Raw genomic sequence first — 27,320 nt, 5'->3', positions numbered from 1 at the left:
TTGAGAACACATGATATTGTTAGTGTTCTTAATTCTATTTTGGTAGGGGGATAGTATTATGTTATTTTGGCTTTAATATGCATTTACCAGATGACTAAATGAAGTCAAATACCTTTCATGTGTTTATTGATCACTTAGATATCCTCTTTTGTAAATGACCTATTTAAGTCATGCTGGAGTTTCTACTTATTTGGCTTAATAACTTGGAGGGGTTATTTATGTATTCTAGACATGAGTTCTTTATATATTGGACAGATATCTCCTCCCACATTGTGGGTTGCCTTTTCACTCTCTTAATGGTGTTTTTTTGTTTTGTTTCTTGATGAGCAGAAGTACTTTATTTCAGTGTAGTCAAAAGTTATCAAATTTGAATTCATGCTCATTCATTACTTACCTACTATGTGACCATGGCCAGCTTCGAGCTTCAGTTTACTTATCTGTAAATAGGTGGTAATAATATCCATGTCATTGGGTAATTGAGAAGATTAAATAAGATAAAGCACTTATTATAGAGCTTTTTACCTAGCAGTCCCTCAATAGATGTTAATTGCCTTCCTCATCATTTAGGGTGCTCATTTTCATACTGTCTTTTGGGAAATTGGGTAGTATTCATGAGCTATTTGCAAATGAATGTTTTGGAAATTAGAATCTCATATAATTATCCTAGGAATTTAGAAGATTGCCTAAAATAGTAAATCATAATTAATTTGCCCAGAGAACTAAAATGTAATATTTTCTCTGATGTAGAGGATTTATACTCAATATGAGATCCTTGTATAATAAAACTTATGACTGGAGTATCTTATCCAGGAAATGAGAAGAGATAATAAAAAATAATCTAACCCCTCTACATGCATCATATTTTAAACCAAGTGTAGATCTCTTTGCCTCAAATAAGAAAACAAGGTTTATTAAGTAGTGAAAAATTGCTAATCACTCCAGACCAAAGTACCTTCTCTCTCCTAGGAACATTTAGTGCCTATTGATGATTTTCACTTTCCCATATTTCATCATTCAACAATAATTTGTAGAACATCTCTTACTGTGCTTACTATGCACCAAGTATAGACTCATTCTTTGTGTGAATGGAGCTAAGAATGAAAAGTGGAAGATTTTGTAAAAAAAAAGATTATAATTACAACACCATGCCAAAAAGTTTCAGAGTTCTGCTACTGGTAATGGAAGAATTGTTCATAATGTACCAATTTTCCCACAGGTAATTCTACTCTGGACGAAGCATTATACTATAAATGTTTAGTACATAAAATCTAAGTGTTTATACACACACACATCAATTGAAAGCATACTTTAATACTTAAAAACATAAAGTAATCAGGCCAGACCTAGATGGCTCATGCCTATTATCCCAGCATTTGGGGCTGTTCATATAGGAAGATTGCTTGAGGCCAGGAGTCCAAGACCAGCCTGGGCAACATAGCAAGACCCCATCTCTAAAATAAAATAAATGAAATGAAATGATTTATAAACTATCTGAAGTCATTGGAGACCAAACCAAAGTGGGCAGAAACTCATAGAAAGTCAACATTTAGAATAAAGAAAAAGCATTTGATGACTTTCTTATTTTTAGGATTTTATGCTTGAGGGCAGTTACTAATGGCTACACCATGGGGGTGATTAGAACTCAGAAATCCCAATTCTTACTGATTTGGAGAATCAGAAAATAGAGGTTTCTATAGCACCTGGAAAGTGAAGGGAAATTCTCAGAGGGAGATCCCAAGTTCTGCATATAAATGATTGTCAAATATTTGATCCTTGAACAAAACATCAACATTCTTCAGAGGAACATAACAGAATCCATAGCCTCTAAAAAGTATCATTCACAAGATCTAGAATACAATCCAGAATTACCAGACATAAATAAAAAGAAACTGGAAACTTTGATGTATACTCAAGAAAGGCAACCAAGGGACACTAACTCTGGGATGACCCAGATATAGCAATTAGAAAACAAAAAAAAAGAGGTTGTGTGTGTGTGTGTGTGTGTGTGTGTGTGTGTGTGTGTTTTGTTTTGTTTTGAGGTAGGACTCTCACTGTCGCCCAGACTGGAGTGCAATGACCATTTATAGGCGCAATCTTAACTCACTGCAGCCTCAAGCTCCCAGACTCTGGTGATCCTCTCACTTCAGCCTGCCAAGTAGCTCAGACTACATACAGGTGGGTGCCAACACAAGTGACTGACAAGGATTTTAAAGGTGTTATTAGTTATGACTATGCTCAAGGATACAAAATGGCATACAATAAAATAATAAATATGAAACTTGCTGGAGAAATAAAACTATAAAAGAGAACTAAATGGAAATTTTAGAACTGAAAAATGTAATATCTGAAATAAACATTCAGTGTATGAGCTTAATAACAGATTGAAAATATCAATGGAATTGAAGATCTAAATCACCTAATCTGAAAAACAGAGAGAAAGAAAACTTCAAGAAATAAATTCAAAAGAGTAGCCCACCAGTGACTCATTGAGCAATATTAAGACCTAATATGTGTCATTTGAGTCCCAGAAGAAGAGAAGGAAACTGGGGCCACAAATACATTTAAAGAGATAATGGGAGAGAATTCCCCACATTTAGTGAAAGATATAATTGTACATATTGAAGAGATTCATATCCAAATTGATGAAAACTAATGATAACAATAAAAATCTTATAAATAGTAACAGGAATAATAATAAAACTGAGAGTTGACTTGTTATTAGAAACAATGGAGGCCAAATGCAGTAGAATACTGTCTTTAAAGTGCTTAGGGAAGGAGAGCTTTGGGGAAAGCTGCAAATCAAGAATTCTACATCCAGCAGAAATATCCCTCAGGAATGAATGCCACTTGAAGATTATTTTAGATTTAAAAAGTGAGAAAGGACCAGATGCGGTAGCTGTAATCCCAGCATTTGGGGAGGCCACGGCAGGTGGATCACTTGAAGCCAGGAGTTTGAGACCAGCCTGCCAGAAACCCTGTCTCTATTAAAAAATTAAAAGTGAGAAAGAATGTGTTGCCAGCTACCCTGCACTAGTAGAAATGCCGAAGTAAATTATTTGAGATGAAGGGAAATGATATGCCAAGTCAAACTCCTGTTTTCAAAAAGGAATGAAGGGAAACCTTGCCTTTTTTTATCCTCTTAATTTGTTTAAAATGTATATGATGTTGAAAGCAAAAAAAAAAGTAATATTGGGTGATTTATACGTAGATGTAATACATATGGCAACTATATCAGAAAGGACTGGGATGGGCAGGTAAATAGAATCATGGGGTTACAAATTTCTTACATTTTTCATAAATTGTATGATATTAACTCTAAGTAGACTCTGAAAATGTAAAGGTATATTTCACTTCTTAGACACTTTTAAAAAAGACAAAAAAACATAAGGACATAAACTTAAAATGCCAATAGAGAAATTATATTGGAATCTTAAAAATATTAAATTACTCCAAAGGAGGAAAGGAAGAACAGAGTAACAAAAAGCAGTAATTGAAAGATCTAAATGTAGACATATTGATAATTACATCTGACCAGGTCCAGTGGCTCATGCATGTAATCCTAGCACTTTGGGAAGCCAAGGCAGGAGGATCGTTTAAGCCCAAGAGTTTGAGACAAGCCCGGGCACCATAGCGAGACCTTATCTCTATAAATTAAAAAAAAAAAAAATTATATTAGAAAAACATAATTACATTAATTGTATATATACAGAACACTCCAATTAAAAGGCTAAAAATAAGTATGTGAAAGCTAGAGTAGTCATATTAATATCAGATAAGTAGACTTTGAGACAAAGAATAGTAGTAACAGAGGTAAACAAGGATGTTCCAGCCAGGTGTGGTGGCTCACACCTGTAATCCCAGCACTCTGGGAGGCCAAGGCGGGCGGATCACGAGGTCAGGAGATCGAGGCCATCCTGGCGAACACGGTGAAACCCTGTCTCTACTAAAAATACAAAAAATTAGCTGGGTGGGTTGGCAGGCACTTCTCAGGAGGCTGAGGCAGGAGAATGACATGAACCCGGGAGGTGGAGCTTGCAGTGATATGAGATTCCACCACTGCACTCCAGCCCGGGCGACAGTGCGAGACTCCATCTCAAAAAAAAAAAAAAGGATGTTTCAGAAAGATAAAAGGATCAAGTCAACAACAAAGGTACTGGAATCAAACAGACCTTCAAAATAGATAAAAACAAAATTTGATAGGATTAAAGGATCTCCTCATCATAGAGAAGTCCACAAGCATAATTGGAAGTCTGAGTGCCTTTCTCAATAATTGACAAGTAGTAGATTAAAACTACCAGTAAGGACATAGAAGATCAGAGTAATACTGTAATACCACCCACCTTGACATAATTGGCATTTATAGAACACAAAATCCAATAATTACAGAATATGCATTCTTTTCCAGTATACATTCAACAAGATAGACCATATGGTGGACCATAAAATTAGCTTCAAAAGAGTGAAATCTTAGAGTATGTTCTTTGAACACAATAGAATTAGAAATCAATAACAACAACAACAAAAAAATCTGGAAAGTTCTCTGATCACAATAGAATTAGAAATCAATAGAAAAAAAAAAAAAATCTGGAAAGTCCCCAAATATTTGGAAATTAAATGACATACTACTAAATTAAAAATTCAGTAAAATTTTTTTGTTACTGCTTGATTAGCTAATTGTTACAGATGATTCTCTGATTTTCTCTGTCTTTCTCTCTCTCTCTCTCTCTCTCGAGACAGAGTCTTGCTTTGTCACCCAGGTTGGAATGTAGAGGCACAATCATGTCTCACTGTAGCCTTGGCCTCCCAGACTCAGGTGTTTTTTTATCCTCTTAATTTGTTTAAAATGTATATGATGTTGAAAGCAAAGAAAAAGTAACATTGGATGATTTCTGTGTAGATGTAATACATAAATACATATGGCAACTATATCAGAAAGGACTGGGATGGGCAGGTAAATAAAATCATATGGTTACAAGTTTCTTAAATTTTTCATAAATTGTATGATATTAACTCTACTTAGAGTTAATATCCACTATAGCTAATATATACTCCCATGTATAGTTCCTAAGGTACCTCCTGCTTCAGGTATACATCACCATGCCCAGCTAATTTTTAAATTATTTGTAGAGACAGGGTCTCCCTATATTGCCCAGGCTGGTCTCGAACTCCTGGGCTTAAGTGATCCTCCTGCCTCGGCCTCCCACAGCACTGGGATTACAGGCATGAGCCACCACACCTGCCTTCTAATATTCTTCTATTAAAAAGAGAGAAAAATACACAAATAGATTGTGACATAGAGGTGAAATTCTTTCAGTTTTGTGTGTGTTTTCCTCTTGAATTTTTCTCCCATATTTAGGAAAAGATATGAGTTATAAACTCTTTATGTGCAGCTTCTTTAAATATAGCATATATGAGTCTCCACTTCGTATATAGTGTCAAGCTGGTACACAAAACAAATTTTCAGAAAATAAACTGAGAAAATATTCCTCAGGTCTCTGTAAATACATCTTTTATCACATGTGATTGTACTGTATCACTCTCATTTTGAATCTCATTTTGAGAGATGTATTTACACTGTTTGGTATGGCATTTTGTATTACAGGATTGCTTTTCAGGACTAGCAGTTGCTAAGGAAAGGAAATGCTTAAGCTTGTCTGTAAACATTAACTTCAGCATGTACACATTTAGTAATGGCTTCACCACCTGTAACCAACCTACTTACCTGGCAGGTTTTATTTTGTAGGCTAAGGATGTTCTGAGAACTCTATCATAAAACAGCTGAATTATGACCTCCTTTGGTTTTTACAGTATGCAAATACAGCTAAATATTCATTAATATTCTGCATTTAAATTCTTTTTAACAAAGACATGCACTTCATTCCTACTCCCATGTATGGTTCCTGCAGAGTTCAAACTTCGTTACAACTTTTAATTCTCTTCTGTCTTAAATCTTTTGAGAGCTGAGCAATAAGCTTTTCATTTTCTTTGGAATCAGCTCCAGTCTCAGGATTTTGAGGCCATGTCAGTAGAGTAAGAATATACCCTCCATGTTTTCTATCAAAAATAAAATATTAGCTTGTTCAATAGTTTCAGTTTTGCCAGATGAAAAGAGTTCTGGTGATGGTTGCAAAACAATTTGAATGTACTTAATACGACTGAACGGTATGCTTAAGAATGGTAAAGATGGATGGTAAATATTATGTTTTCTGTATTTCACCACGATTTTTTAAAAGTGTAAACAAGGCCGGGCACGGTGGCTCACACCTGTAATCCCAGCACTTTGGGAGGCCGAGGCGGGTGGATCACGAGGTCAGGAGATCAAGACCATCCTGGCTAACAGGTGAAACCTCGTCTGTACTAAAAATACAAAAAATTAGCCAGGCGTGGTGGCGGGTGCCTGTAGTCCCAGCTACTTGGGAGGCTGAGGCAGGACAATGATGTGAACCCGGCAGAGCTTGCAGTGAGCCAAGATCATGCCACTGCACTGCAGTCTGGGCGACAGAGTGAGACTGCATCTCAAAAAAAAAATAAAATGTTTAAACAAGACAGGAGGATCGCCTGAGTCCAGGAGTTCAAGACCAGCCTGGGCAACAAAATGAGATCCCATCTTTACAAAAAAATTTAAAAATCACCAGGGTGTGACTGTGTGCTCCTGTGGTCCCAGCTACATGGAAGACTGAGGCAGGAGGATTGTTTGAGCCCAGGAGGTCGAAGCTTCAGTGAGCCATGTTTTTGCCACTGCATTCCAGCCTGGTTCTGGCTTTAAAAAAAATGGGGGGAGGGAGGATAAGAAAAGAGTCAAGGAGACCTTGAATCTTTTTTAATGAAAATGGCATTTGTTCCAGAAGCAGAGTAGGCTCCAAATTAGTGGAATACTAGATGGAGATGTGGGGTGGGGTGGGGAGAAAGATGTTGAAGCACCTCAATCATGCTACTACTAATAGTTCCTCTTGGGTTAAGACTTAGGATGCTCTTAAATTCGATCGTTTTCTTTTCTGTTGTTTTAATACCCATGTGTGCTCTTGATATTATATTGAGTTGGTGTAGTTGCTTGCAGTCAATAGATAAGAATAGTAATGGGATAATATGTATGAAAAATATTGACAGCACAATTCTTTTTTCTTTCATGGAGTTCAGAAATAATGTGGGAGAAACAAAGATCGGTAGTCAGTGTCTATCTAGCACATCCTAAAATTTATGTTCATCATTGTAGAAAAATATATATCAATCGAAGTTACCATAGTTTCAGGAGAAAACAAATTTTAAATTAAATTTTCTGTATTTTTGCTCCATACCCTAAGATTTTACATATCTACATTTAACTATAGCCTCTTCAAGTATTCCTATTGTTTGAAAACAGAAAACTTTAAAATGGAAAAGTGGGCTCCTCCTTTTGTCCTTCCTTACTTGAATTTTCTGTTTTGAAAAGAATAATAGGGGAGAATTTAACAGGGTTCTAATTTATTTGACCCCTCTTTTTCCTGTTTTCCTATTATGACTTTAATAATATACTTTTATTTGAAAATATTCCTAAGAGTCACTTTTTTGGGGAGAAGAATTAGTATACAGTTTTGCTAATAGGCACCTCAGTTAGATCATAGTAGTAATGGTGATATAAGAAAAAAATTCTGACTCTTGTAAAATTATCAGAAGGGAAATTTTCAAGCTTATTAAAACAGAAAGTACAGTTGATTTGGTTTAGTCATCAAAATAAACTCTTGACTTACTAGATTCCCAAGTTCTATATTGTGCTTGAATTTTCCATTGGAAGTGAAACATTCCACTGCCCTTTTTACTGTTTAAGTTAAGCTGCAGTGAACACTAAGAGAATGGCCCTGTGGCTGAGCTGCTTATTTTTTTTTTTTTAATCTATTCATTTTATACTTTCAGACAGATTTTTCCCTGGGGTGAAACAAAGGTTAACTGAAATTTCCTCTGTTGTGTACCTGAACGAATCAGCAGTTCGAGAAGGAAATCCCATTGATGGGCCAAGAGAGTGACAGGCTCTATTTAAAGAATTCCCCCGACTGTGTGGTAGACCAGCCATGCCATGAATTTAACTGTTCCTGTGGTCCCCATACTTGTACCCACCAAAAAAGAGGGAGAGAGAGAAAGCGACTTTGTTCTGCAAACGTTGGCCTAAGCTTTGAAAACCATGAGCCATTGAGTTTTGTGAATTCAAGTTAGACAGTAACAGAGGCCAAGACTCTAAGCGAACAATATCTGAAAAGGAAGTACACAAAAACAGGTAGAAACTGTTTAACTGTTTTATTTATCTGTGTATATACATATTTATGTGTGTTTATACACACAAAAGATATACTTTTTTTGCATTTTATGTAGCTAGTCCTAATTACATTTGATCAATGGTGTTTGTTAAATTTTTTTAAATATGTAACAAATATGAAGACTTTTCTTGTTTTTATAGCTCTTTTGCTCCTTAAAAGTATTCTGGTTTTTATCAGGACGTATGAAAGTCAACACAGTGTGAGTTTAAATGGTTAAAAAAAAAACAAAACTGATTTTTATATTACCTCTTCAGGAGCTTCTGTTGAGGTCAGCTCATGTATTTTGTATTTTTTCTGTATAAGAGAAACTGCTTTAAATATGAAAAGATGGTATCGTAAGTTGGATTAAACATCCGTAATTCATGTGTATTTAACCTCAGGACTTGTGAGCCTTGTTGAAAAATCCAGCTTTAAAGCTTCCCTGTAGGCCTCAATAGTGCATACTGCATAGGGATTATAAATAGCCTTAGTCTGTTTCTGGAGTGTAGGTTAGTATGTATTCCCAGGAGGCATGAACTATTTACATTTCTAACAAATGTTTCACATATGTTGCTGATTCATATTTCTGTGTACAAATTTAGGCTTTAATTTTTTAATTTCCTTTTTTATTAGAAGTTTTATTATAAAAAGTTTAAGTGTTTCATTCTTTCTAGTATGGGTGGCTTAAGGAGATTGGTGGGGGAGCATTTCATTTATTTATATAGAGATTTTGATGTTTTGAAAGACAATAGAATTAATAGAGAATATTGTCCAGATATCCAGAGCTTGGATTTTTGTTTGAGAAGTTTGAGGAAGCAGATACTATTTGAATTGGTTTCTGTAGAAAAATTTAACTTAGAGATCATGTAGGGCTATATTTATGTTCACAAATGAGAAATTGAAGCTGAAAGAAAGAGAAAATGTTTAATACATAATTACTCAATATGTCTTGGAAGAACCTAGGTTTTATTCATACCTGGTGTTTCTTTATAAACTGCCCTCTTTTATCTTGAGATGGTATTTTTGAAATGATTTCTCTTTCTCATTTTCTTCTGCCATTTCCTGACATTTTCTTGTCTTTTGTTCTATTCTTCTTCCTCTCTTAATTTTCTATATTGGTCGTACTGTAAATAGGTTGTTAGCATCATAACTTAGGAGCAGGCTTTTGGGGAATGGGTCTAAGTATTCCATTTGCCTATAATAGGCTATATTGTTGTTTTGGAATATAATTTTTTAAAAATCAAATTTATATTTATTCTGCTAGTTGATCAAGCTGTAAATCAATCAATACTTATTAGTTGCTGCTTATATAAATAGAAGAGTTAACCAGTGTCTCAGACAGATGACAGTTGACTGTTAAAGATTTTTTTAAATTGGCATATGTTTAGGAAAATCACTTGTTTCTTCAAAATTTATTCATTAAGCAGTATTTGTTGAGCACCTACTATGTGACAAACACCACACAGGTGATAGAGATACAGTGGAGAGGAAGATGGAACTGGTTCCTCTCTCCTTACATCCTGGTGTAATTATATAATAAAAGTTAACCACAAGTCGAAACTTGGGGCGTTATTTTTATAAAACCTCAGTCAAGTTTCTCTCTACATAGAAGACTAGTATAACTTCAGATACCATCATTCATATCCATATCAGAAAATAGTCCTATGTTAAAAGTAGAAAGATGCAATTTTAAACACAAGTTTTCACATTAGTAATTGTCATGTGCTACATGATGAAATGATATTGTTGAAATGAGTACCAGTAATTTTATTATTAGAGAAAGTCAGAACACTATTAATAAAATAATTTAGGGAGATCATATAGCATATTGGTTAAGAGCATGGTTTGGATGTAAACATGGGTTTGAGCCCTCTAGTCTGCCACTGAGAAGATTTTTGGTATTAAATCAATTATTTAAATATTCATATTTTTATGAATTCATAAACCTCACCTGTTCTCATCTGTGAAATAAAATTGTAATACCTACCTTTATAAGATCGTTATGAGAGTTAAATTAGAAATATAGGCTGGGCATAGTGGCTCACGCCTATAATTCCAGCACTTTGGGAGGCCAGGGTGGATCACTTTAAATCAGGAGCTTGAGACCAGCCTGGGCAACATGGTAGAACCCCATCTCTACTAAAAATACAAAAATTAGCCAGGTGTGGTGGTGCATGCCTGAATTCTCAGCTACTCGGGAGGTTGAGGCACAAGAATTCTTTTGAGCCGGGGAGTCTTGAGGCTGCAGTGAGCCGAGATCACACCACTGTACTCCAGCCTAGGCAACAGAGTGAGACCCTGTCTCAAAAAAAAAAAAAAAGAAAAAAAAGAAAAGAAAAATACATAAATGTTTAACTTAGTACCTGGCACATAATAAGCTCTTTATATGTATTAGCTATTTTTATGTCCTATATCCTTTTTTTATTAATTTAATCTTGATTTTTTCCCTCCCTCCCTCCCTCCTTCCTATTCTCCCTTCCTCCCTTTCTCTCTCCCATTGTTCAAACATGGCATCTCTGTCTTTTATCCAGGCTGAAGTGCAGTGGTGTAATTACTGCTCACTGCAACTTCTGCCTCCCGGGCTCTAGCAATCCTGCTGCCTCAGCCTCCCAAGTAGCTAGGACTACAAGCATGAGCCACCATGCCCAGCCATGGTTTTCTTTCTCTAGAAAAGTCTGTTAGTGGGGATGTGAAAAAGAACATTCTTTATGTATTGTACATATTTTCTTTGAGGTATCATACATTAAAATTCAAAAATTAGGATGAACATTTGTACAAAAGCACACAATCAACTAGGATGAGGTTTTTTTAAAGTTGTTTTCCTTTTAACATAAAGTTTTATGTAATAATTTCCAATCCCTCATGCCTTCTTGCTTTCTGGCAATCTCAACTTTAAATCAGTAATACTTATTATAGGTACATTGGTACCTATAATAACAAAGCAACTTTGTTCTGCAAACGTTGGCCTAAGCTTTGAAAACCATGAGTCATTGAGTTTTGTGAATTCCAGTTAGACAGTAACAGAGGCCAAGACTCTTAAGCGAATAATATCTGAAAAGGAAGTACACAAAAACAGGTAGAAACTATTTAACTGTTTTATTTCTCTGTGTATATACATATAATATGTGTTTATACATAAAAAATACCTTTTTTGCATTTTATGTAGCTAGTCCTAATTACATTTGATCAATGGTGTTTGTTAAATTTTTTTAAATATGTAACAAGTATGAAGGTTTTTCTTGTTTTTACAGCTCTTTTGCTCCTTAAAAGTATTCTGGTTTTTATCAGGACATATTATATGTATTGGAAATGAAAGTCAACACAGTGTGAGTTTAAATGGTTAAAAAAAAAACTGTTTAACCATTTGTACTTAAAGACACTTCTGTCAATATTCTCTCTGGAGGCTGGGTGCAGTGTCTCATGCCTGTAATCCAGGCAGTTTGGGAGGCTGAGGTAGGTGGATTGCTTGAGCCCAAAAGTTTGAGACTAGCCTGGGCATCATGGCAAAACCCCATATAACACAAAAATATAAAAAATTAGCCACACATGGTGGTACACAGCTGTGGTCCCAGCTACTTGGGAGGCTGAGGTGGGAGGATTGCTTGAGCCCAGGAGGTTGAACCTGCACTGAGGCATGATTGCACCACTATACTCCAGCCTGGGTGACATTGTGAGAACTTGTCTCAAAAAAAAAAAGTATGTGTGTATATATATATATATATTTTCTCTGGAGCTAAATTGAAACCCAAGTAGCTTTGGGGGCTTGTTATCTATCTAATATACAAATCTTCCTTCTGTACCAAGTCATGTATTGCCATAATAGAAAGTAGAACTTTTAAGGAGATAGGGTACCACATTATGGTGAATGAATATTTCTTTTGTGATCAGAATGATCCAACATGTGTCTGTTTACTGCCCCTGACTGAATTCTCTCCTTCAGTTCTCTTTTTAGTCCAGCCAGGTTTTTGCATCACCATTCCACCCAAACTTCTCTTAACAGGATCACCAGTGACTTCCCTAATAAATCCAAGGGTCAGTTCTCAGTCTTTTTCTTACCTGCCCTATTGGTGGCATTTACTATAATTGATAACACCTCTTCTTTGATAAATACATTGTCTTTAGTTGGTTTATGGGGCACTGACCTGTTCCCCCACCAAGTTTCCTCTCACCTCACTGATTACTCCTAAATTCTTGCTCATGTTCTATCCTTTTGCTACACTCAAACCCTTGGTACTCTCGCTCAGTCCTATTCTGAATACCGTCTCCATGCCACAATTGACAAATTTATATTTCCAGTTCAGATCTGTCTCTGAAACTTAAGACTCATAATCCAGTATCAAATAGCAGTATCACATCTTCATTTGAATATTCTAATCCTATTGCTAATCCAACCTGTCCAAACTAAATTCATCTTTCCCTCAAAACATGTTCCTCTGCATTTTTTAGTTGCAGTAATTATCATTTTTGTTGCTGAGACCAAAAACCTGGTAGTCATCTTTTACTGTGTTCTTCTTTTACTTTTTTTTTTGAGATGGAATCTCGCTCTGTCGCCCAGGCTAGAGTGCAGTGGTGCCATCTCAGGTCACTGCAACCTCTGCCTCCCGGGTTCAAGCAATTCTCCTGTGTCAGCCTCCCAAATAGCTGGAATTACAGGCGCCTACCACCACATCCGGCTAATTTTTTGTATTTTTAGTAGAGACAGTGTTTCACCATGTTGGCCAGGCTGGTCTCGAACTCCTGACCTTGTGATCCGTCCGCCTTAGCCTCCCAAAGTGCTGGGATTACAGACATGAGCCACCACACCTGGCCTCTTTTACCTTAATATCCAATTCTTCAACAAATCTTATTAGCTTTACCTCCAGATTATATTCAGAATTCCTTTATTTCTCAGCACACCCAGTACTCCACCCTGGTCAGAGGTACTATCCTTTTTGTACTGAATTATTGCAGTAACATTCTGACTGATCTCCTTGCTTCTATACTTGACCCTCCCGTCTATTTTTCCTTCTCAGTGTAGTGATTCTTTGAGTTATAAGTCAAATCATATTACTCTTATGACTTTTTGTTTCACTCAGAGTAGAAGTCAAAATCCTTATAATGGCCTACAAAGCCCTTCATAAACCAATACCTCTGTAATCTTATCTTCACATTCCCTTCATTTTCTGCACTCTAGCCATACTGGCTTCTCTCCCGTTCCTTAAACACATCAGGAATATTTTTGCCTTAAAAACGTAGCTTTGGCTCTGCCTACTGTCTAGAATGCTCTTACCACAGAAGTACATGACTGATTCTTCCATCTCCTTGCAGTTGTTGCTTAATTGTCAATGAAGGATATTCTGTCTACCTTATGTAAAATTGTAACCCATACCCAATTTCCATTACCCTGCTCTACCTTTTCTTTTTTCCAAAGCTCTTATGGCTCTCTAACATACATCATTTACATATTTAATATGTTTGGTTTTTAATTGTTTCACTTTCCCACTAGACCATAAGTTCTATCAAGGAAAGCAATGTCTATTTTGTTCATTGATATGTATATTCCAAGCATCTAGATAGTGCTTGCAACATAGTAACTGAATAAGTATTTGTTGAATAATAAACGAATGGTAAATATTGGGAATAATTGTAATGTTTAACCCTGAATATACCATCAGGTTTACTGGACCAAATTTTAGTTTGAGGTTTTTATTTATTTATTTATTTATTTATTTATTTATTTTTATTTTTATTTTTATTTTTTTTTGAGACGGAGTCTCGCTCTGTCCCCCAGGCTGGAGTGCAGTGGCCGGATCTTAGCTCGCTGCAAGCTCCGCCTCCCGGGTTCACGCCATTCTCCTGCCTCAGCCTCCCAAATAGCTGGGACTACAGGCGCCTGCCACCTCGCCCGGCTAGTTTTTTTGTATTTTTTAGTATAGACGAGGTTTCACCGTGTTAGCCAGGATGGTCTGGATCTCCTGACCTCGCGATCCGCCCGTCTCAGCCTCTCAAAGTGCTGGAATTACAGGCTTGAGCCACCGCGCCTGGCCGAGGTTTTTTTTTTTTATTTTGACGTTTCTAACTATTTGTAAGAATTGAGGCCAGGTGCAGTGGCTCATGCCTGTAATCCCAGCACTTTCGGAGACCAAGGCAGGTGAATCACTTAAGCCCAGGAGTTCGAGAGCAGCCTGGGCAACATGGCAAATCCCCATCTGCACAAAAAATACAAAAGTTAGCTGAGTGTGTTGGCACATCACAGTAGTATCAGCTACTTGGACGGCTGAGATGGGAGGATCATTTGTACCCAGGAGGCGGACGGAGGTTGCACTGAGCTGAAATAGGGCCGTTGTACTCCAGCCAGGGCGACAGAGTAAGATTCTGTCTCCAAAAAAAAAAAAGAATTGATAGGACATACTTCTATTCTTTCTTAAAGGTCTTCCAAAGACTAGAGAAGAGTTTTATTTTTCTTCATACATTGGACCCTTTTATAAATCTAAGATACCTCATGGCCTCCTGCCATACCTTGGAAAACTATACTGTTTCATCATCCTAGGAATAATTTTGTCATTACTTATTCATTATTCCCAGCTGTGCTGAAGAAGACTAAATTTTTTTTAAAAATAGAAGGATGAAATTGCCTAGAAGGATAATGCAGGAGTGACATAAATCATCACTGTTACATCATCCTTCACTTTTATTGTGCTGCCTAAAGTATTGCATCATCTTTCAAGAATGTACAGTAGAAGTCTGGAGACACACTGTCTTTATAATCTTCTTTCACTTTCATTGAACAAGGCTGAGAATTCACAATTTTATATCTTCCACACAAAATGGCAAATAAGAAATTGACTAAACATGTTTTCACAGTTTTTAGATGAATCAGAAGATGAATGCAAAGAGACAGGTAGACCCTAATGATGTAATGAATTTCATCTTTTAAATAATTCTCAGACTACAGTTTTTCAGTGGATGTGGTAGATGTTTTTTCTAAAACTCAAGAACTGATAAGTGAATGATGTATTTCTGTGTAAAAAAACAGAGTAGAGTATTCTCATATAGTTACTCATTCAACAGAACGTTCTTTATTACATAATATTATATGACAGGAATCTGAATCATCCTGCTTTGATAAGGACATGACTGACTTTTTTTTTATATTTTATGATATTTGTGCATCAAAATTTACTTGATCTGCTTTTTATCAAATGGGCAAATGCTGAAGGCAGGTGTGTATGCAGGGGTGATTAGAAGGAAATAGATAAAGAAATGAAAAAATTTTTTTCAATTGATCATTCTGATTGGTGCTTATGAATCTAAAAGTGAAAATGTTTTAGTTTTTTTTTGTGTATGTGTGTGTTTTGAGACAGAATTTCGCTTTTTGAGATGGAGTTTCGCTCTTGTTGCCCAGGCTGGAATGCAATGGCGCAATCTTGGCTCACCACAACTTTCGCCTCCTGGGTTCAAGCTATTCTCCTGCCTCAGCCTCCCGAGTAGCTGGGATTACAGGCATGCGCTACTGTGCTCAGCTAATTTTGTATTTTTAGTAGAGACGGGGTTTCTCCATGTTGGGCAGGCTGGTCTCGAACTCCCGACCTTAGGTGATCTGCCTGCCTCTGCCTCCCAAAGTGCTGGGATTACAGGCATGAGCCACCATGCCGGCCATGTTTTACAGTTATTAAGCAAAAAAGAAATGTATTTAAAATCTGATATGAGTATTTTTAAACAGATGTCGTCTAAGTTCATGCATGATAATTGATAAGTAGTTGCATTCCACATGTTGCATATTTCAGGTATATTTATCGAATAAAAATATGCATTTGCTGTCTTTACATTCTTATTAAAATGTCTTATAAAATTCTTTTTCATTATCTTTTTATTCTTCTATAAATTGTGAAATGACTTAGTTTATTAAAAGGTCCCATTGGACCCAGATAGTGGATGGTGAAAACTATTTTTCCTAGTATAAAGGAGTGGAATATAATGAAAAGGCACTAGAGATGTGAAGATGACTAAACTTGGAGAGATGAAGTACTGGTGGCTGACAGGGTAGTAAGTAGACTTCTTAGGCCAAGTAAATGAAACAACTAGACTGCTGTTAAATTCAGAAAAATTAAAATGTTGTGTAAGAAGAAAAATAAGGTACTTCACTACATAGTCATTATATAAATTGAATATAAATTTAACCTGAGGATGGAGGGAGAAGAAATTCAGATAGGGTGTTATAAGAAAATTAAATCCTCTTTTGTTACGAATTTAGAAATTAGATATGTAGAAAAAACAGAATGAACATGATTTAGAAATATTCAAGTAAATACCAAAAGAAATAGCGAGAGGTGTAAGTGGTTGCCTCTTGGGAATGGGAGCTGGCATGAGGAGGAGAGAACTGGTATTGTTTCTTACATGGTATTTTAGTATTTTTAGAGTTTTTAAAATCCATGTGTATTACTTTCATAAGAATTAATAGTAAAATATGAAACTGGATTTAAAGAGAATCTCACTGGTATGTATCAAATGAAATTGAAGGCACAGGGAAAATAACAGTCTTAGATCTCAGGTGATGAACAACTGTAATGACTGGAAGGGAACCAAAGTACTAGCTTGGAAAGACATTTTAAAGGAATATAGTGTGGAATTTTAAGACCTATTCTGATTGGATAATGGGAGCAAAGTGTTAGGTTAAGATGCAAACAAACCTCTGTTTTGAGGCAGCACTCATAGCAATACGGGAGAATGTATTTATGCCCATTTCAAGTGGAGTCAGAATGGTAGGTTGTGCTTTGGATATGTTATGCTTGCAATGAATGTAATAGAAACATTTGTGATATATCCTGTAAACAGTTTTAAGTGTGAGCCTGAACATTTTTGATCTAAGGTCGGGAGAAAGATTTGAAGCAAATCTGACCTAAAAAAATTATAGGAAAAAAGCAAGTTGTTTTGGACTTGTTTTTCACCAAGGAGCAAGTAAGCAGAGAACCAGACACCGGAGAAGAAGAGGAGTCAGGAAGTAGACAAGGAATTGTTAAAAGAAATAATAGGATAACTGAAAGAATGTAGCTTCCAGATTGCTAGCTATCAGCAGATAGATAGAAACTTTTATACAGCCTTTATATCTTCCCTAGAAACCTTTTTAAAAGTAGCTTCTTGATTAGATTTAAATGGGTTTTATTTGTGCTTGTCATTTTACAGATAAATATACATGTGGTATATTTTCTTTTTGCCTTTCAGGGAACGTTGGAGGTGGGGAACAGGCATCCATATTCGATATATTTAAAGGAAGAAAAAACAACTTCCATAATCTTGTTACATTGACTGTTTCTGTTGATAAATTTTCCCATTTCTGTTCTTAGTATGATTTGAGGGTCATTTTAAATTTCTGAATAAATGTTTTGTAAGCCAGGTTGTTCATTGACTGCACTTTTGGGGCAGAGGTAATGGGAGATGAGGCCTTCTCTCTCTATAGACAAAGGCCTTAATATGACTAATAACTTAGCAAAAGCTCTGTATAACCCTCTGCTAAGCACCTGTATTTATTTCCTCTTTCTTCTTCCTCCTCTACCTCTAAAAAAAGAAATCCCCATTTCTTTTACACACACGTTAAAAATAAAAAATTGTTTCTGGTAAATTTAATATGATTTAAAATAAGGTGAACATTTTGATGCTTTACTTGCAAATTCTGCTATTAAAATGTGTTTTATTTAAACTGTTGCCACTTATACAGTGAAAAATTTTAATGACTAAAACAGTTTTGTGACCAATGTTATAATTGAAAAGTATAAATCTGAGAAAACCAAGACAGAAAAAGGGAGCAGTTTCAGAAGAATGCAAGTGAATAAAGTGGCTTAGCCCTCAGGGGATTTGAATGTGGCATTGTGTGTATTTCAAAAGTTTCCGTTGAAAACAGATGCTGCTGATGAAGTTGGGAATAGTAACTTCATCTGTGGCTGTTTCAGTTGCTTATTAGAAGTGAGAAAGATCCCAAGGGGTTATCTCGTGTAGTGGAGTTAGGCTCAGGAAAGGATATGACATAAATATCTGGCAGCTTTGTGTGATCTTTAATCCATAAACACTGGTTAGGTACAAGCATGATTATCTATAAACGTGCAATTATCTTATTTCATGTGGATTCTATTTCTACCATAGTGTTATTTCAATAATGGCAGGGTTATTTTTTAAAGTCCATTTTAATTCTTAAGAACTGGTTATTACAGAAATTGTAAGTTTTTTCCCTAAACAAAGAGAACTGTCTTACTGAATTTTTATTATATAATGACAGTTCATTAAATTATTTACTGGCTTATGTGCCCCAATTCAGAACAGTACTTATTCATACAGTTGTCCATATGAATGTTTCCTTTTTTGCTTTTTCTTTTCAATTTTATTTTCTGATGTTATTCACAGTATGCAAGATATTACGCTGATAACTGGATAGATAAAATAGATGTGGTCTCAGTCCATACAGCACTTTAATACAGAGAGGGAAATAAAATATTTATTGACATAGCCCTTAATATAGAGTTTAAAAGTGCCCAGGATCCTTGAAAATACAGATGAGATGCTTTCAGACTATGACTGAAGGAGAATATACTTCTACTACTAGAGGGAATCCAAGCAGATAGAAATGTTATTAATTCATTCAGTAAATATGAATACCTATGGTAACTAAGCAATCATGCTTTGATGTTTGGAAGATACAAAGATAGAAATTACACAGTTAAAGTCCAGATGTTACAAAGTTGTGAGTGATCATCACTGCTTTTGAAGGGGTACCAGATAAGACTTCAGTGGAGGTGAGTAGGGACTTGAAGGCCATATCCCAATTCCAAGGGATGAATTGGGGGTGAATTCAGGTGTTTCAGAGAATAAATGTATAGGCATAGCTGCAGAAAACAACAGGAAACTGGGGAAATTATTAGGTTTAGCTGGAACATTGGGACCAGGAAAATGAAGCAAGAGAAACAGGTAAGGGCCAAATCATGAAAGGCACATTGTATAATATACAAAGGAATTTTATGTGTATCCTGTAGGCAGCAAGGGACCATTCAGGGCAGAATGTATTCACATTTCTGTTTTAGAAATTACTTCAGTAGCAGTGGAATGAAAAGCAGGGTGTGATAACAGAGATAGTCAGAAGATATTTTAATAATCTGGGTAAGATATTAAGTGACCCTGGGCTAAAATCGTGGCATTGAGGCTATTTTGGATACCCTATTGATAGTATTTGATATGAAGAGTGAGAGAGAACCTGAGTTGAGCTTTCTGGTTTGGGAAACAGACTATGGTGCAAGTCATTGAGATAGAAGACATACAAGGAAGGAAAGTAGGGGTTTTGTTTGTATATTTTTAAGGAAGAGAAAATAATTCCATTTTAGTGATTATGAGTTTGTTGAAATACCTGTGAGACATCCAAGAAAAGACGTGACTAGAGAAGCAAATTTGGTAGTTCTCACTATGGGCATATATGACATAAACTGGGAGAAAAATTATAGAAGAAAATGGGTAAAGAATGGAGTATACCAAGTAACTATTGAAGAGGAAACCACAAAGAGGGACGAGAGATAGGAACGCATTTTGTTCTATCAGCCAGGAGAATTGTAAGTGCCTCCTAGAGGTCAAGTAAGAAGACTGCTGAATATTTTCTATTTATTTTAGGTTGGTGCAAAAGTAGTTGTGGTTTTTGCCATTACTTTCAAAGGCAAAAACCACAATTACTTTTGCACCAACCTAAATACATTGATTTTGAGGAGCTGAGCCTTAAAAGATATTCAGAGTTCACAATCATGAAAATTGTACTGGGTTGGGTGGAAAATTGGGCAAAAAGGGAGACAGTGTTGGAGATCAAGGGAATGCCATGAGCAAAAGTACAGAACTGGAAAAGCACATTACAGACATGACCTTTTGTTTTAAAATATTACAAATGTAAAAAAGATGTATGAAAAGGAAGTGTGGACAATAATTTTTATGCTATTACTTTTATGATATAACTGCCCAAATTACTTAACCTCAAGTTAACTGGTGGGAGTTATTTACAACCTTTTCTACTTTTCCTTTTTTCTTTGTTTTTCTTAACATTTCACTATGTTTTAGAGCATTGAAAGAATGCCATCTCAGATCAGGGAGAGTTTTGGTTTTATGATGCAAGTACAGGAATAGATATTTAGAAAATCCAAAGTATTGGTTCCTTAAGGATTACAGGTATATACCAGCTATTGTTTCTTTTTTTCCCAATCTCTAACCATGAGCTCACAGTCTATAGTGTATAGACACACAGATTATTTGGGGATAGAACAGTTGCTAACAGACCTACACACTTAGTTTTATTTATTTCTTTATTTATTGCGAAGGTTGTCATGCTCTGTCATCCAGGCTGCTGGCATGCGGTGGTGGCAGTGGCACCATGTTGGCTTACTGCAGCCTCAACCTCCAGGGCTCAAACCATCCTCCCACCTCAGCTTCCAGATTAGCTGGGACTATACGCATGCACCACCATACCTGGCTAGTTTTTGTGGGTTTTTGTTGTTGTTATTTTTGGAGAGATGAGGTCTCACTATGTTACCTGAGCTGGGCTCAAACAATCCTCCCACTTTGGCCTCCCAAAGTATTGGAATTGCAGGCGTCAGCCACTGCATCTGGCCCACACTTATTTTAGAAGCTATCTTACATATGGGAGACGGTTTTAGTGATGTAGTCATCATAAGTTAATTTCTCATAGGCAGAATTCAGTATTGCTTTTTAAATAGCTCATTTTCCCAAAGAGTATATGCTTCTTGTCCTTTTTAAAAGCTTGATGTTAATTAAATTAGCCTTCTATTGTTAAAAATTCAATTATCATGGTTATTTAACACAGTAATGCTTTTTAGGTAGCATTAGATAGCACATACTATTCTACTATGTGGTAAATTCTTTGAGGGCAAGCACCATGTCTAAGACATCTTTCTGTCTCCAAAAATGTCTTTCACATGAGAGAGATTCAGTAAATATTTATTGAAAATTAACTTGACACTATTAAATGGAAACTTTTCACTCTTTAAGGTACATTCTTAAATCACCATTAGTGGCAAATTCACCACTGATTTGTGGAATATTGTTGTTCATTGTATGCTGAATCATACCTACCTTTTGGTGAAATATAATAATGAGTTTTACAATTTTAGATGTAACAAATTAGGGTATCTGGAAAATGTAAGGCCTCTATGGCTTCCTTATAGGAAGGAGCTATATGGAAATTAGGCTGAGGAAATGATTCTTAGTCTCTGGCACCTGCGTTGTAGATAACCAACTAGATATGCTGAACTGAGCCCTCTGTCTCAATAATCTTCGGTGATCTTTGGAAATACATTTTACTAGCTACTGCCTTCTGTCAGATTGTCCCTAAAGGTTATGATAACCAGCTCTGTAATTATCTGTAGCTACTCTCTTAGTAAAGGAATGGTGATCTTCAGCTCTTCTAACACAGCCAAATATAAGCAGACTAAGTATAACTAAAGCATGGGGTGAACTAGCTTCTATCTTTCAGAAATCTAGCCCATGTTCTTCCCCAGAACATTTGAAATGTGAATGCAATCATATCAGTAAATAGCTAAATTACCACTGCATCTCCCACAAAATACAAATTGCCCTTTTTTGCCCTATGTTGGCAAGCACACACATAAAAAAGTGCACATTAGTATAAGCATAATGGACAGGGTTGCTCTGAAGACTAAATGTATATTTAAAGCAATTTATAGACTCTGGATCACCATGTACATATAAAGATGTTTCTCATAATTAACGTGCAGTAATTGTATGTATGTGTAATAAAGATAGCAGAATAGTTCCACAGTTGGGGGGAAAGTGTAAAAAAATAAGACTATAGGTTATGGGTCCACCCCTATGACCTAGTCACCTCTGACCAGGCCCAACCTCCAACTTTGGGGATTACAATTTAATATGAGATTCGGCCAGGACATATATTCAAACTATATCAATATCATCACCAGATGAATAGCTAAACAAATTGTTATATCCATACAATGGAATACTGCTTGGTAATAAAAAAAATGAACAAATTGCTGATACCCAATAACAGGGATGAATCTCAGAAATATTCAGGAGGAAATAAGACAGACACAAAATAGTACATAATGTATAATTTCATTTATGTGAGGTCCTGGAATGGGCAAAACGAATCTATCCTGAGAGAAGGCAAATCAGTGGTTGCCTTAGGTGGGGGACTGTCTGCACATGTGCACAAAGTAGCATTTTGGGATGATGGAAATGTTCTACATTTGATTTTCATAGTGACTACCCAGGTGTATACATTTGTCAATTGAATCCTACTCTATTTTTACATAGGTACATTTTATTACGTGTAAATTGCACCTCATTAGTTTCCTTTACAGCCCTGCCTTCTGTAACTTTTTTCCTTTTCTCCCTAAAATTGAGGTATTATCCATTCTTCTAAATTTACCATAGCATTTGTTTGGCCTTCTCTTACTCCTCCTTTCTCCTTTCATTTGTCACCTTGTACTCTACTAAGGCTATAAGCTCTTTTCCTCTTTCTTTACCCTCTAGCACCTTGCTCATTATAGATGTTCCAACAGATGTTTGTTAAACAGAGTTGATTTCATATGAAGAAAGAATTATCAGCTACTGCTTTGATCACAGCTCTGAAATTTGAATAGAATCACAATCCTAGTTATCAACAAGAACAACCCTATAAAGCAGCTATAAGTTGTGGACAGGCATTCTTAGGACAGTCTTAATTTTACACTTTAGGGCAGTCCCATTTAACATTCTATGGCGTTGGGTGGTGGACACATGGAAGATGAGTGTTCTGGGCCCCATGGAAAGTCCTCTTTAAGGCAAATTACCTTGTGCTAGTTGCAAAGGTCTGGAAGATTTAATTTAGGTAAATTACACTACGTGACAATGTATATGATTCCAGTAATGAGAGAAAATTAGAATCAGAAATTTAGTACTAGAAGGTGCCACCGTGGATGCCATTTATTCTAACCAGTTGTCATACAGACCCAGAGATCTTAAGTATCCTGCCCAACACCACACAGCAAATTAGTGGCAGAGTTAACTCTAGAAGCCAGTTTTCTATCAAGTACCATACCCAGAATTTAACAAGTTGAAGAATTTGCTGTTTGTGGAAGTTCTGAGGAGTTGCCGTGGACAAAGCTTTCCTTGGGGTGAGATTTTGAGTTTAGACACAAACAGAATAGGTAAAGATCAAGGGCAGGAAGCTGCTGTCATTACTGGGTTCAAATCAAAACTGGAACCTTGGAGCCATGGCAGGGACAAGAATTGCCTTATATGTTCCTGGTGATGTCTTTGCTTCATATACCACTTGAGAAATACTGCTTTTATCTATTGTTGAAACTTAATTTGTATACTTGTTGATAAATTTTCCATAGTAAGAATATGAATATGACATAACTTTTTGAGGAGTTGTTAGTACAGTTAACCCTTGAACAACATGGGTTTGAACTGCATAGGTCTGTCTATAAGCAACTTTTTCTCAACCAAAAATGGATTGAAAATACAGTTTTCATAGGCTGTGAAACCCACATATACAGAGGGTCAACTTTTTATATGTGCAGGTTCCACAGGGCTGACGGGAACTTGAGTGTGCAAGGATTTGGATCTACCAGGGTAGTCTTGGAACCAATCCCTCATATATTCTGAGGGACAACGGTATATAAGAATATTATTGACAATAGCAAAGACTTGGAATCAACCCAAATGTCCATCAGTGACAGACTGGATTAAGAAAATGTGGCACATATACACCATGGAATACTATGCAGCCATAAAAAAGGAGGAATTTGTGTCCTTTGTAGGGACATGGATGCAGCTGGAAACCATCATTCTCAGCAAACTATCGCAAGAACAGAAAACCAAACACCGCATGTTCTCACTCATAGGTGGGAACTGAACAATGAGATCACTTGTACTCAGGAAGGGGAACATCACACACTGGGGCCTATCACGGGGAGGGGGGAGGGGGGAGGGATTGCATTGGGAGTTATACCTGATGTAAATGACGAGTTGATGGGTGCTGACGAGTTGATGGGTGCAGCACGCCAACATGGCACAAGTATACATATGTAACAAATGTGCACGTTATCCACATGTACCCTAGAACTTAAAGTATAATAATAATAAAAAAAAAGAATGTTATTGAATTCCACAGAAATGTTAAAGCAATCTGAATGGAGTCAATCTTCCTCTCTCAAACCTTCCTTTTTCACTGTTTTCTGTTTACATGTAAATTTGGAGAGTGGTAACAGTTGCCATTTTGCATTTCATTGGTCTTATATTTCATTTTTTAAGAACAATTTTAAGTCAGTCTTATAGTTAACATAATTTCAAGTGGTCATTTTGAATTTTAATGATGAAAGACATTGAGATACAAAAAGCAGCTCTGAAAATTATAGCAAAGCATACTCCATACATGGATCCTTTGAATGAAAGAATAATAGCGTGGATGGTTGATGAAGGAATAGAAGCTGCTGTTATTTAATGTATTCTCCATTCTCAGTTCATGGATACAGCCTCCAAATTTTACAAACAAAATAATCATCAGCACAGCATCTCTGCATACCTATGGATTGGTCTTTTCCCAAAGCAGCCTCATGGTTTTCTTAGAAAAGTTTTTTATTTAAAAATATGTCTGTAGACACTTACTCCTGGTAGGCCTGGGAAAATGTAGATTACTTTATGTCTCTTTAAAAGCCTTTCAAAGAAACAAGTCAAGCTTGATTTGTGTTTTTCAGATAGAGGAAAGTAGTAAGGTAGGAGGACAGAGGAAATCTTAGCTTTAAAGGGAGAAAAAGATCTTTCAGTCCTTTTGTCAACACTTTAGCTTCTGCATTAGTCATAGGTCCCTTCCCCCTTGGCCATGGGTGGACCAAAGGAATAGCAGCCATTTGCACGTTTGTGAAAGGACAGTGGAAAGAAAAGAAAACAGCTGACACAAAAAAATGTGGGGGATTATTTCCCCCACAAGGTCAGTGGTTTCTGGATATTTGGCCTCCTTTTTTTTTTCCTTTATTTTGCTGTTTTTGATGTGATAAAATACAGTGCTAAGAACCTAACCCTATTAGTGAGATATTATTCAGAGTCTAATTTTTTTATTGTTATAATGAAAGTACGTAGAATGCAAAGCTAGTGGACACAGTTAATACTCATATTTGATCGAAAAACTTTTCCTCTACTAAACTGAGTTCAAATTGGGGGCCTGCAAGTTAACTGATACTGGACAGGTTAACTGGAGAAAAGACAAAGTTTATTCACACTTTCTGGAGCACTCAATATCACTAACTCTAAAGAAGTGTTTAGAGGGTTATAGAAGTAAGGGGTTATGCCTCTTCCTGTGGCATACCACAGATGCCAGCACTTTGGGAGGCTGAAGTGGTTGGATCGCTTGAGCTCAGGAGTTCGAGACCAGCCTGGGTGACATGGTAAAACCCTGTCTCTACCGAAAAAATTACAAAAAATTAGCCTTGCATGGTGGCACATTCCTATAGTCCCAGCTACTCAGGAGGCTGAGGCGGCAGGATTGCTTAAGCCTGGGAGGCGGAGGTTGCAGTGAACCGAGATGGTACTACTGTACTCCAGTCTTGGTGACAGAGCAAGACCCTGTCTCCAAAAAAAAAAAAAAAAAAAAGAAGTAAGGGGCTATATACCAACTTAACAAAAGGGGGTAGTTTAGGGAGTCAAAGGACAGAAGGATCTCATTTACACAATTTTTTTGTTATGTCTCAGTGCCCAGTGTCAGTCATCTCCCTCCTGTGGGTCCTCCTGGAGGTATGGGAGAGTTGTAGCAACTCTCTGCTTTAGTCAGATAAAATAAGTTAAGATTTCAGTCTGTATCTGCTGTTGGATTTGTGGGCCCTTCACTGATTTTTTTTTTTTTTAGTATTTGTATATAGTCTGATGCTTTTCAATGTATTTTCACATACCTTATTTTATTCTCACGGGACTTTTTAGGCAGATAGGGCAAATACTGTTATCCCATCTCACAGGTCAGAAAACTGAGACTCAGAGAGGTTAAGTATTTGTCCAGGGCCATATAACTAATAACAAAGCCAAAATAAGAATTTCAGGTATTCAACATTTCTCACTATACCTTGAATACTCATAAATTGTGTAATCTGTTGTCAATCTATAAGTCCTTTAAAGGTGCCATGGTTGAGTAATATTTTATTTGTTTTGTAGGAGAAGATGGTATAAACTGGTTCATCAGTGACAAAGACATTGAGGTAAAATCAAATTATTTTTAAAATTCAGAATAATAATTTCCTTTGCCTCATAGTTTATTATGATAACTTTTGGAACATTAATAAATTTAAGTGGCTTATAAGAACACATTTGATTTTAGCATATGAGTGATTTAACTCTTTAAAAACTTGGTTCAGCCTTGAGTTTTGTCAGTGAGTTAATAGCTGTAATCATCCAGTCCCCTTTCCCTTTCTGTTTCTTCTCTCCTGTGGTGAGTCCTCTCAGCCCATATGGCCTGGTACCACTAAAAAGATCAACACCGGAAATAACTGCTTCTTCAGTGTAAGGAAATGGTTAGTCTATTTTTAGGATGTGGCAGGTGTTTTTCTTTGTCAATTATTAGCCTTAATTGTGGCAGATGCTACAAAAAGAGAATAATTTTATAACTTGGTTTTGGGAGATAGCTAGATTGTATTGTGGTCCACTTGGCCAGTTCAGCAAAATAACAAATAAAAGATGAAAACTGTTTTAAAGGTGGAATTCTACCAAGCAAGCTAAAGCATGGTTGGGATTTACAATTCCTCTTTAGATACTCCATATGAGATACATTGTTGGTATTCTCTTACAAGATCCTAGATTTAGATTAGAATATGGGACAGTTAGAATTGGGTCACTCTGTAGGCAGAATGGATCTTAAAAGGACTCCAGTGGAAAGAAATTATCTCATTCCTTTATAGAAATTATCACCCAGTCTTATAGGCAGTAACCCTGTGCTGTTCAAAAGAAGGGATATATTTGGTAGCTGTACTAACTTCACAAAAGACAAAGCCATAAAAACACCATTCCCTAACTCAAAATTTAAGCAGGCCT

General features: G+C 36.3%; 1 protein-coding gene across 4 annotated transcripts in view; it reads left to right on the top strand.

Annotated features, from left to right (window-relative positions):
• ZCCHC7 (zinc finger, CCHC domain containing 7) overlaps positions 1–27,320 on the top strand; it is a 275,882-nt gene that overhangs the window by 194,968 nt on the left and 53,594 nt on the right. For all 4 annotated transcript variants that reach the window (XM_011970119.1, XM_011970120.1, XM_011970117.1 and 1 more), the window contains one exon: positions 26,448–26,491. In XM_011970119.1, coding sequence (XP_011825509.1) covers positions 26,448–26,491 — 44 coding nt within the window. The remainder of the gene's footprint in view (positions 1–26,447; positions 26,492–27,320) is intronic.

Source organism: Mandrillus leucophaeus, unplaced genomic scaffold (genome assembly GCF_000951045.1).
Source record: "Mandrillus leucophaeus isolate KB7577 unplaced genomic scaffold, Mleu.le_1.0 Scaffold929, whole genome shotgun sequence".
NCBI classification, from domain to species: domain Eukaryota; kingdom Metazoa; phylum Chordata; class Mammalia; order Primates; family Cercopithecidae; genus Mandrillus; species Mandrillus leucophaeus.
This window is presented reverse-complemented; position numbering and strand designations above follow the sequence as displayed.